Consider the following 12,480-nt stretch of genomic DNA (forward strand, 5'->3'; position numbering starts at 1 on the left):
AGGGGAGGGGGTCCCGCGCGCCGGCGCCGCGGGGTCCCGGGGGAGCGCTCGGTGCCGGTGGGCGCCGCCCCGCGCTGGGAAGGGCGACCGGCCCCTCCCCCGAGCGGCACCGACCCACCCGGGTCCCCGCCGGGAAGAGCCGCGCGGTGCCAGTGGGGACCCCCCTGCACCCCACCCTGGAGCCGGTGGAACCCCCCGGGGCAGCGTCCGAGCTGTCAGACCACCCCCTCCCCGGCACAACGAGGGTCGGAGCTCCCCGGGCAGCTACTGGGTGGCCCCGGGCTCCCCCGGTCACCAAGGCTCAGCCTGCCCTTGGGACCAGCCCCGGAGTGGGCCAGGGTGGGATGAACCTCCCAAGGTCTCAGTGGGTGGAGGGGTAGGTGCCTCTGCTCCCCCAGGGCTGGGTCAGGGTCACAGACCACCAGGGTCGTGCTTGAGGCCGGGGAGTCCCAGCAGGGGCTGGCTGGGCTGGATCTGAGCCCTGCTTTGGAGAGAGAGTCATAGAATCATGGAATGGTTTGTGTTGGAAGGGACCTCAGAGCTCATCTTATTCCAGCTGCCTGCCATGGGCAGGGTCATCTTCCACTAGAGCAGGTTGCTCAAAGAAGGTGTATCCCCTTTGAAAAAAACCAAAGATGGGGTTTGGTAGCAGGATTTTGTTGTTCCTGAAATGAAACTGCTGAAAGAGTTACACGTTATTCCCCAGCCTTGGGGCACCCCCAAGGGTGAAGTGCCAAGATCCAGGTGGACCCAGGGCACTGGGGTTTGGGTGCATGAGTGCTCCAATGCTGCCCCACCACCTCTCCCCCCCTTGCTGCCCATCGGGGTTTGGACACAACCTGTCTGGCAGAGCAAAGGGCTGTACCCCCCCAAGGACATGTGCTCGCACGAGGAGCAGCAGCACTGTGCCGGCATCCCTGGCACTGCTGGGAGGGAAAGGGCTTTCTCTCCTTTGTGGTGGGTCTCCAGGGAGGGTGACTGCATGCAGGCAGCTGCCTCCTGAAGGCAGATCCAGCCCCCAGCCCATGGAGATGGGCTCTGGCTCGCTGAGGCTCAGTCCCCAAGGTTCAGCCCCGTTTATCTGCCTGCAGAGGAGCCCCACGCGTGGCTGGAGCCTGGCCCACAGTCAGCACACCACAGCACACAGCGAGGGGAGTCACGTTTGATCTGGGGAAACACAACCAGCTTCCAAATTCTGCCTTGCAGGGCAGCAAGGGGGATCAGCATAAAGAGGGGTGTGGTGAGTCTGGGCTCCTGGGGCACATTCCAGTGTGGTGAAGGTGTTACTCAGCACAAGGGAGCAGCCTCGGCGAGGCTCTCCCTGTGCTGCATGTATTACCATGGGTAATGTGACTGAAACACCTCACCTTGAGATGCTCCTGACAGATCCCCTCCACAAATGCCTGCCTGGGGGAGGGGATGCTCCCAGCATCCCAGAGCCTGAAGAAAGGAGCTTTTCATCAGCTACCAGACAGGGCAGGGCAGGGCCCCTGCCAAGGATGGGGTCTGCTGGCCAGAGCCCCTGCCAACACCTGGCCACCCCAGACCCCTTTGGGATCAGTCCCTGAGGACTCTCTGTCTTGGCTGGGTGATGGAGCAGAGCCCATGTTGCTGTGGTGGTGGCACAGTGCCAGGAAGAGGGGATCTGGAAATCAGGGAGAGAGGATCTGGAAATCAGGGAGAGACAGACCTGCCTTTCTTCCCTGAACCTGAAACACCCCCTCTGAAACAGCAGTTAAAGATCCATAGCCTGAAAACATGGAGACCGTGGTTTGAAGTCTGATTTATCTTAACAACAGGCCCCAGCAGCCACATGAAAAGAGAAGAGAGAAAAAAACCCTATAAACATCCCTGAAGCTTCCTGTGCAGCTGCCAGCAGGCAGGGAGGGTTTCTGGCTGCATACAGAAAAGGGCTGCAAGGAAAAAGGAACATGATGAAACCAAACCTGCTCTTTCCACAAAACACACAGCAAAGCAAAGCAGCCCCCGGCAGTGGGCGGGTGGCCGCTCCCTCTGGCTGTCCAGTTCCCAGGGGAACTGGTCCAAATGGACCTCTGGTCCTGGTCTGAGTCCAGCTTCCAAGCAGAAGGTCTGCCCCTGGAGCTGGCTCCAGGAGGAGAAATCCATAATGATTGGTGGCTGGCTCAGAGCTTGGCTGGGGAGAGGCCGCAGCACACAGCACCAGCCGCTGCTTGCTGCCCTGGAAATGTTTTCCAAATGTCCATGGCTCTGCAATCCCTCAGCTGCAGCTTCCCCAATGCCTGTGCTGAGCTGGGGCCCACCTTTCCAGGGAGAGCAGGCCCTACCCCTCCCTGCAGCTCAGCATTCCCAGCAAAACCCTGCCTTCATTGCACTGTCATTGGCAACCCCAGAGTCACTGTGCTTCCTTCTGCTTCTGCCAGGACACAGTCAGCCTGTTCCCACCCCCATCCCCACCTCCATCTCATCCCATTCCCATCCCCATCCCGTCCCTCCTGCCCAGACTCAGAAAGCTCTCCCTCATCCCAGCTTTCCTGGACAGTACGAGGGCTGCTAGGGAGGTGGTGGGAGAAGGTCTGCAGCTGCTGAAGGGGACAACCACCACCCAGCCAGGCCACACTACCAAAGCATCACATCCAGCTCCCAGCCCTGCAGCCAACCTCCAATCCCAAGAGGCTGTGTCCGTGCACGTGCAGCAGGACAGACAAATGGGCTTTCACTGCCCACGGAGCCTTTTGTCACCTGCCTGGAAACTGTCCCCTGGGAGGTGAATGTAGCTCCACCTCTGGTTAGGATCCCAGCACATGTCATGGGAATCAGGACCTCTTCTCTTGATGCCATCAAAGCAACAAGGATGAAGTGCTGCCCTCACACCCGGCAGGAAGCTGAAGCCAGTTGCTCCATGGTGGATGCTGTGGGGTGAGGCTGCAGGAAAGGAGCAGACCCATGTCCTACATCCTGCATCCCATGTACCTGTCCCATGTCCTGCATCCCGCTCTGCAACCTGCCCCACTGCTCTGTCCTGCTGGGACTCCAAGGGAGCCAGCCCTGAGAGGGTGGATGGAAGAAACTGGTCCCTGATCCAGCCTGCAGATCTCCAGCCAGCTGCCCCTACCGACAAAGGAGCATTTTCCAGCACTGGCATCCAGCCCCAATCCCATTCCATTTTCTGACTGATGTCAGGATTGATGTGAGTGTGGATCGCTCCCAGCCCATGGTGCCTGTGTGTGCACCAGCTCCCACTGCTGCCCTGAAGCTGCCGTACTTCAGCCAACGCTGCCTCCGCAGGCAGAGAAGATCTCCTCAGTTTACTGGAGCAAATGACCTTATGGGATTAGGGCCAGTAATCTTCCGATCAGGGTAATCTCCCTTAAGGGATTATTTGCCCACAGAATTGTGGTGACCACCCGCCAGCCACCGCCTCCCTCCCTCCACCCCTGCACTCCCTGTCCCCGACAGCCCGGAGGGGCCACAGCACTGGGGTCACCACACGCCCTTTGGGGAGCTCCTTGTCAAAGGAGTCCCAGGAAAGACATGTGCTAACAAGCCAGGGCCCCCAGCACTGGGACTTCTCCTTTCTGCCAGCCTGTGCTCACTGCCTTGGGCAGGTCACTGGGGCTCCCTCCCATCAAAGCATCGATCCAGCACAGATCAGAGGTCTCTCCACCATCACCAGGGAAGCAGCAGCTGAGCAGGTGACAGAGGTGACTGCTTGGAGACAGGGCTGCATTTGGAAACCCAAGATGCTGTTCCAGGGCTTTGTCCAGAGCAGGGACACAGGACACGAAGACCAGTGTCCCCTGTTACCCAACAGCCCTGGGTGGGTTGCTGGGGCCCCTCTTCCACCAGAGAGCTCACACAGTGAAAGTCTGCTGGTCCTTGCCATCAGTGCTGGGTTTTTCTGCATCTCCCACACCCCATTACTCCGGCTCCTCTTGCTCATGGATGGGTGGGGCAGAAAGAAGGGGACAAAAAGCTTTTTGAGGGGCAATATGTTTCCCTTCCCTCAGGCAGGGTTGTTCAGGGCAGCAGATGGATGCAGTGCCCCGCCAGGGCATTCCCAAGACTGGTCCCTGCCCAGTACAAACTGGGACACACTGGGGCTGGCCGAGGGTGAGTCAAGCTGCTGGGACCACAGCTGGTTGCACTCCCTGGGGATGGCAGGTCCTGGATGTTGAGCTCCGGATGAGCCACCAGCTGCACGAGAGGAAACCTGAGCTCGCCGCCCCTCGCTCTGAGTGCCCATTATGGCGATCTGGGGGGAAAAGAGGACAGAGAGGCCACCTGATGCTCCAAGGGCCCAGCTGCCAACAGCGGCACCGCGCTAGGAAGCGGCGGGGAAGAGGAGACAGACGGCGGTGCTGGGGGAGAGGGGACGGGCTGTGACAAGCCATAAATAATTCACGCGCAGCGGGACCAAGCAGGGCAGAGGCTCTCAGCCCCACGCCCACCCGGGCTGCGGGGAGCGGGGTGCGTTGGGGGCCGGCTGAGGGGCCAGGACCCCCCAGGCCGGGGCTCAGCGCCGCACGGCCACGCTGGACCCTCCATCCTTTCTCCGGGCGGTGAGACCCGTGAGGTTGGGACCATCCCCATCCCGGGGCACGGAGCCAGTCCGGGGATCGCTAGTCCACGCCGTGAGATCCCACGCCGGCGGGCGCCTCCCTCTCAGCCCACGGCCACTGTTCCCCGCCGCGGCGGGTCCCGCTCGCCCCGGGGGTCACCAAGCCCCGGAGCGCTCCCGGCGGCGGCCGCCAGGGGGCGCGCGCCCCCCCGGCCCCTCCCGCCGCGGAACCCGGAACCCTCCGGCGCGGCTGTGGCTGCGGCCCGGAGCGGAACGGCGGCGGACCCGGAGCGGCCCCGGTGGCGGTCCCGGCCCCGCCATGGCCCGGGATCCCGCCTTCGTGCTGCGCTACCTGGCCGAGGTGGAGGAGCTGGCCGAGGACGTGCTGGCGGCACGGCAGCAGGTAGGGCCCGGCCCCGGCCTTCCCCGCCCCGCCCGCCGCCGGTAGCCCCGAGCTCCGGCCGCCCCTGCCCCTCTCTCTCCCTCTCCCGCTGCAGATCGTGGACCTGGACGTGAAGCGGAACCGGAACCGCGAGGCCCTGCGGGCGCTGCAGAAGGACCCGGAGCCCGAGGGTGAGGCCGGGCTGGCGGCGCCTGCCGTGCCCCCGCGTGTCCGGGACGGGCTCCGCTGACAGCCCGTTCTCGGTCCCTTTGCTCCTCTCCCCACAGAGAAGGCCATGGTTTGCTTCGGGAGCATGTTCATCGAGCTGCCGAAGGCGAAAACCCGGGAGATGCTGCGGCAGGGTGAGGCAGCCCCGAGGGCTCCGTGTAGCCCCTCAACCATTTTAACAGGAACCATCATCAACAAGATGTTAGAAAAGTCATAAGGTCATAGAATGGCTTGGGTTGGAAGGGACCTTCAAGATTCAATCTGGTTGCAATCCCCTGTCATGGGCAGGGACACCTCCCACTATCCCAGGTTGCTCCAAGCCCCATCCAGCCTGGCCTTGGACACTTCCAGGAATGGGGCAGCCACAGCTTCTCTGGGCAACCTGTGCCAGGGCCTCACCACCCACAGTAATTAATTGTTTCCTGATATCTAATCTTAACCTACTCTCTTTCAGTTTGAACCCTTGTCCTGTCACTCCATGCTCTTGTAAATAGTCTTGCCCCATCATTCCTGGAAGTTCCCTTCAGGTACTGGAAGGCTGCAATTAGGTCACCCTGGAGCCTTTTCCAGGCTGAACAATCCCAGTTCTCTCGACCTTTCCTCACAGGAGAGGTGCTCCTGAAAAATAAACAGGGTTCTCTCCAGGGTTGAGCTTTGAGGGAGGCAGTCACAGGCTGATCCTGGCCCATGCTGTGCCCTGGGAAGCACATCCAGCATGAAGCCGGTCCCGGGTGTTGAGGGCAGGGTGGGATCCCCAGGGTGGGCTCCTGCACTGAGTGTCCCATGGGAGGTTGAGCTTCCACCCCAGAGCCCACTGCAGTCCTCCTCACTCCCACTCTCTCATCCCAGACCAGGAAGAGCTGGATGAGGAGATAAACAAGCTCCGGAAAGATCTGCGTGTGAAGGTCAACCGCCTCTATGAGGCTCAAGGTAAATGCTCCCGCTCTGGACCCTTCTCAGGGCCTGGGAGCAGACATGTCAGGAGGGGTCAGAAATTCCCAAGCTCTGTGTGTTCCTGCAGCTGCTTGCCCACTGGGTTTGCAATTCCCTCCCTGCCCCAGCAGCCTTGTCCAGCTCCATGAGGAGCTGTCACCCACCAACACATTAAACCACCTCCCGCAGTGCGCTGGGGTGACCCCAGTTCAGCTTTTAGGACTGTCCCTGCCCTCTCTGCAGCCCCACTTGAGTTTAACATGAACTGCTTTGCTTCTTTTCTGACAAAATCCTGATTTTTGTGTGCATTCTCCCAGGTAAACCTGAGCTGAAGGGATTTAACCTGAATCCAATGTCTGCCGAGGAGATGAAGCTCATCAACCGCATCCTGGAGGGCTGAGGTGGCCATGCCATTGTCACAGCACATGTTTGAACTGTAACCAGGGGGCTCACACTGCAAAAGCCACACCCTTCAGGATTTGCAGGACATTGGAGGGCCCTGGGAAGCATTTGGCTCTTCAGCTACAACACTGCAGTTTCCTTGGATCACGAACCCTTTCCTGCTCTGTGCTGGAACTCGGGTGTCAGGGACGTGCTGGACACAGCGCCGGGCAAATGCCCGTGGCTGGGGTGGAGGTGGGATCATTAAAATCAGAGCAGTGGGACATTCCTGATTCCATGTGTATATTCCTTGTTGGGGGTTTATGTGAGCAGTTCTGGGGTTTGGCTTTGGAGCTGGTTCATTGTCACGTTGGGAACAGGAGTAGGAGGGATTGGGAATCCACTGCATGCCTGAAGCACAGCAGAGGAGTTGAGTTGTGCACGCCCGTGGCATTCAAACAAAGCAAAGTTGTAAATCTGAGGCACGTCAGGAATCTCTCTAAGATGTGGAGGGAGGGGCAGGAGGAGGCAGCATCCTTTTAGTCTTGCTGGGAAAACATATTCCTCTGTTGGAAGGCAAGAGACAACAGAAACGAGGCTTTCAGGACTAGATGAAGTGATAAAACTTAGGTATATTTTAAAAAGCAGCCTGAGGAGGGCTGAGCAGAGATAGTCACCAGGTTTGTCTTGTAGTAAAAGATCAATTCATGTAACCAGTAATAGTTTCTTCAAAGGTTTTTAAATTTACTGTTTTCTACACTCCCTGCTCTGGCCTGAATGTGCTCCCCCAGCACTACTCACTTAAGAGCATAAGAAGATTTTTGAAAACTAATCATATTTAGCGTTGGACTACAGTGACTTTGATTTTTTTCTGTCTACAGGGAAGTATCTGGGTCCAGCCAAGCCTTTTATATTTTGAACTTCTGTAAAGATATTCCTAGATAGAATTTAAGAACTCTAAACATGGCTGTTGTCCTTCTTTCTCCAGCTCTGGAAGTGGCTCTCCTCTTCTGTCAAACCTTGCTCAGGTGACAGGGCTGGGCCTGGTCCTTTGCTTTCTTTTCTTCTGCACAGCTGTGATAACTTCAAGCATGGCACCACCATTTCCCTGGCTCCCTGGCCACCTTCCAGCTTAGCAGGGCCTTCTCCTGCCCTGGCCAGTTCCACACACACTTCAGATTATGCAGAATTCCAAAAAATACCCTGTTTCAGATCCATTAAAACCGAGGGGTGATTTCTTTTAACCTAAAAACCCAACCATTGCTTGGTCTTACTCGCACCATGTACCTGAATGTGCCTCTGTCCACTTCAGGCTTACGTTTCAGATGCACAGACTAAAAATAACACAGACTTACTACCTGGACTGCCTTGCCTGTGGGTTTTTCAGAAGATTGCCTGTCTCCTGGGAGCAAGAGCCAGCTCACAGTGCCACATCCCAGTGTCAGAGCCGCTCTTACATAACCCGTGTGGTGCAGCCAGTCCGTGGCTCCGTAACGTGATGGTGAGGTTATTTTTACAGTCTCATGGCAACAGGTTTTCTGCTCTGACATGTTTCCATAGTAGTAGCAGGAGGAGGATCAAGTGCCTGCCTGCCCTAAAAGCTTTGTTTTGCTGTGAAGAATGTGTTTAACCCCTTTGTTTTCTTACACGGAACAGAACTAAGCTCTGCAGTGCAGAGGGCTGGCTGAGCAGCCAAGCATCCCTGTGTCAGCTAAAATGCCTCATTTAAGCCCACTGCAGCTTCCAAACTGGGAAACCCTCAGAAACAAGGCAGCCAGTGCCTTGTGCTGAGCCAGTGGTGTCTGGAGAGAAGTGGGAACTGCTGCTGCCCGACATGAGGGGAGAGCGAACTTCATCCATGATGGTCTCTCCCACCCCAAGCTTGGGATCAGCACCACACTTTGTGTTGTGCAGGGAGATTCCTGAAAAGCTGCTTCAGTTGTCTCTTCCTGGCATCACAGCAGCCTGCCAGGAAAGTGTTAACAGGGGAGTTACACATCACCTGCCTCTTCCTGCCTGTAGAGGCGAGGTGATGTTTCACTCTCAGGTGATGCTGCCCTCGTGTTTTGTTAGTTAGACACCACAGCCAGAGATGATTGAAGGCACATTGAGATGTGCATGGCAAAAGGTCACAATGCCTGTCAGCATGGACAATCAACATACTACTTCCCAACAATAAAATACACAAGCAGCTTCAGGTAAATGCCCAATAAACAGTCACCACAGCGACTGCAGGGTGTTTTGTTTCTTGAAAGCATTTGCTCCTTTTGGTCTCTTAATCCTCTAAGGGCTCACACTTCTCTTGTTGCCCAGCAAAGGTGTGTGCTCTCCTGCTGACGTGCAGACAGCTTCAGGACTGAGCAGGGCACCTGCCAGTATTGGGTGAGTTCTGCACCGAAATGTGTGTTTGCCGTGATGTTCTCATTCACCAGAGCACGCAGATCTCCCCCTCTGCTGACAGGCCTGTCATTCCAGATCAGGTCAAAGCCTCCAACACGCTCCTCCTCCTGTGTCAGCCTACAACAAACCCATGGACTGAAGTACCTGAGCAAAGACAATTCCCTGTCTGCACGCAGGAACCGGCTCCCAGACAACCAGCGATGCAGCTGAACAGCTGAAAGCACTGGACATCTCTCTGCTATTAATATCCGGGGTTTGCACAGTTGTAAAGTCAATCAAAAAACACTGTAAGACCAGCTGCTGGGAACAGAGTGCTCCAGCAGTGGCATGAGTGGGAGGCACAGTGCACAGGGACCTCTGACAGAGAGCTCTTGTACAAGTCCCAGCTCTAACACGGGCTCCAGTCTCTTGGCAGCCCCGTGCTGCCTTGTTTTCCCACTCTGAAGGGGCAGGATGCTTCTTTTACTTTGCTCTGCTTCTGGATATTCATCATTTAATCACTATAAAGGTTAGAAGACTATGATCACTTGCCAAGAAAGTCATGGAACCAGGCCATCCATCCCAAACATTCTAATAAAACTCCTCAGAAAGTGATAAACATCTTCACCTCCCCGCTTTTCCTGTCTACAAAACAAAGTGTGTCTTTGAAGAGATGACACTGGAGTTCAGTCTTCCTGGTTACTGGCAGGAGGGAAGGTGAAGCATTTACCTCCAGAAACCAGCAGAGATTACAACAGTAAATTAGGGGGAAACAGGTCATTTTGCCAATGGCTCATTAAGAGAAATGCCTGCCCAAAATCATTACCCTGCTAGCAGGCAGGAATGAGTGTGAAGCAATAGGAAATCCAACCCTAAATCTCTTTCCCATGTTCTGAGCCAAAGAACATTCTGAGCTTATTGCAAAGTTTCTATTCCTGTTCTTGACGGTACTAAAGACAAAAAAAAAAATCCCTTTCCCTTCCAGAAAGAAAAGTGAAAACCAAAGTCATGCTGAAGCAGTAAATGCTGAGAAGGATTCACAGAATGAGCATTAACCCCTTTTAATTGCAGATGTGGGTGTCTGTGGGGAACAGGTTCCCAGCATAGTGTTCAAATCTCTCTCTGAGAGCCCAGCAGCACTGTGATGACATCAAGGACTTTCATTCCAACTAATTTCTTTCCTAACCAACTGAGGTTACTCCAGCTCTTTACCTGGAGGCTGCCTAAGCAGTAATGTTGTTTGAGGTTGTGAATGGAGTAGATTGTGCATGTTAGAGTTATCTCTGACCAAAGCTGAGCTGCATTTATTTGCTCATTTGAAATAAAGCTGTCCCCAGTGGCACCATGTGAAATACTGGGCTGAAGCTGACAGGACACAGGGCTGTAATAGATAACACCATTGACCATGTCTTGTTAGAGGAAAGAGTTAAAAAAAGAAATTAGAGACAACATTTCATAAGAGAGCACCATCACCATAAATCACATCTAAGGGAAATTGCCTTACCTACAGTTCTGCTTGCACTTTACATGATTAAGGCTGAAAGAATAATAATCCTATTTTTTGCTTGTCATTTCTGTAGTACTATTTGCTATTTCTGTTTCTCTCAGCTCCTGTAATGACAAGGCAGTTGCACTCTTGGGTTCCTGCTGTTGCAATGCTTGGGTTGTGTAAGTAGCAAGATAAAATTCAGAGAATTTCAGCTGAACTGTCATTATAAATATTTTTCGCTTAGTCAGGGAGAAAACCCATATTAAAAAAAAAAAAGAAAAGTAAAATTTTGTTTTCAAGGGGTTTTTCTTGTTGTTTTGTCACTTAGGGGTTGAGCGCTGTCTGAGCTGCTCCATCACCCACCTGCAGCCCTGAGACATCCAAACAATTATACAAAGCTATTCCCAAAAGATGACCACACATTTAGTCCACGTGACTTGTTTTCAACTGCAGCCCAGTGAGAATTCTGAGCAAAAGGCCAGAGACCAGAATGTTGGGGCCACCAAGCCCACATGCCACATAAACTCTCCAGGCTTGCCTGCTGTGCAGCTGCAGGAGAACACAGTCCCCAGGCCCCCATCAGAAGTTCCCCAGCAGCACTGGACATCTTCTCTGCTCTCAGGGTACTGCAAAGACTCTCCTTTCCCTACTGACAAGAGGGATTTATAGAAGGGAGCAGCCCATAAAATGGGAAGTTCAAGACCATCCTCTAACACCAATTTCTATCTCAGATTCATGAGGAATCCGACATCCCATTTAATATTTTCCCCTCTCTCTCTTTCTCTCTCTCTCTCTCTTCCTCTCAGCTGTCACCTCTTGAGAGAGGCAGCTTCACAGTGACAGCTGTGTGCAGCAGTACCAGCCTTTCTGTACTTCTGAGGTCTCAGAGACGAAGGGCTAAGCTGTGTCTGCCTCTCAGAAGTGCATTAACCAGAAAGTTATTGGGTTTAAAGTCAAAAAGCTCCACCTTACAAATGCACATTAAAGTAGAACACTGGCCCAGCCTCACTCCTAATGCTGCTACCAAGGAAATCAGGTGTCAGGAGAGGAGGCAGCACAGTTAAGTGGCTGCAGCACACGTGGCAGCTGGCAGGGTGAGGTCACCTTGCCTGCACCTGCCAGAGATCACAGCAGCAGGCAGCAGGGAATAGCCTGCAGGCAGCATGTACCCCTCACCTGCCCCATCAGTCAGGTGCAGTCTTTTGCACTGCCACCTTTGTGACTGGAACATCTGGGATGAACTAGAGATAAGGATCCAAGACAAACACTGCTCAGGCAAATGCACAATTCTCACTCAACAGTTCTTGTGTGCCTCAGCACCAATTAATTATTTTCCCTGTCTGTTCCTAACTATTTTCCTTGTCTTCAGACACCTGAGCTGAAATCCAACACTCCATTATGCTATCTGACCAAAAATTGCAGAAAAAAAGCTTAAAAATCAGAAGTAACCAAGAAAGGTAACTAGAAAAGGAAAGAGCAGTTGCCCTGAGCTAGTACTGTACCTCATGGTGAGGCACTGGCACAGGTTGCCCAGAGAAGCTGTGAATGCCCTGAATGCCCCATTGTGATAAACCAAACTTTGCTTACATAAATTGGTTGAGCCCTTTGATCTCTTGTTTCCCTGATAACCTGGGACTGATGTCTTCAACAAAGTGTTTCCAGATAAAGGAAAAGGCTGATAAGGAGCAGATCCTGCAGAGGTGGGGTAATGTTTGTTTTCATGCCCATTTCCTCCTCCCGATAAGGTACACCTGCTTCTTACAGTGTAAAACTCCCCTGCCAGGGGAGCTATTGAGGCATTCCTCCCTAAAACTGAACATACATAACCCGTGGAAATCCTTGTCACGTGAGCTCCCACTCCCAACAGGTCAAGGTTGTGACCATCACTCTGATCATGGACATCGAAATTGCAATGATCAAGTCATCGCTGGATCCATGGGTGGTGACATCTTTCCTCGCCACTATCTACTCTTGCCCTTTCCTTCTCTTTCTTTCTTATCTATTTTCTTCATGATATCTTTATATTTTTATAGAAAAGAACCAAAATGGTTGCGTATCTCTTTTCTGCTGCAATTAAATTGTTCTAATATAAACGTGCCCCGTAGATGTACACGGGTCATTCAGTGTTGTTTCACTCCAATTCACCCT

General features: G+C 54.0%; 1 protein-coding gene across 1 annotated transcript; it reads left to right on the forward strand.

Annotated features, from left to right (window-relative positions):
- The first annotated feature begins 4,811 nt into the window (after positions 1-4,811).
- PDRG1 (p53 and DNA damage regulated 1) lies at positions 4,812-6,757 on the forward strand. Its single transcript, XM_027697411.1, has 5 exons — positions 4,812-4,943; positions 5,038-5,113; positions 5,210-5,284; positions 6,000-6,080; positions 6,401-6,757. The coding sequence occupies exons 1-5, from the start codon at positions 4,860-4,862 to the stop codon at positions 6,481-6,483; spliced, it is 399 nt and encodes a 132-aa protein (XP_027553212.1). The 5' UTR covers positions 4,812-4,859; the 3' UTR covers positions 6,484-6,757.
- Positions 6,758-12,480: the final 5,723 nt, after the last annotated feature.

Source organism: Neopelma chrysocephalum, unplaced genomic scaffold (genome assembly GCF_003984885.1).
Source record: "Neopelma chrysocephalum unplaced genomic scaffold, ASM398488v2 Primary Assembly neopelma1_119, whole genome shotgun sequence".
NCBI classification, from domain to species: domain Eukaryota; kingdom Metazoa; phylum Chordata; class Aves; order Passeriformes; family Pipridae; genus Neopelma; species Neopelma chrysocephalum.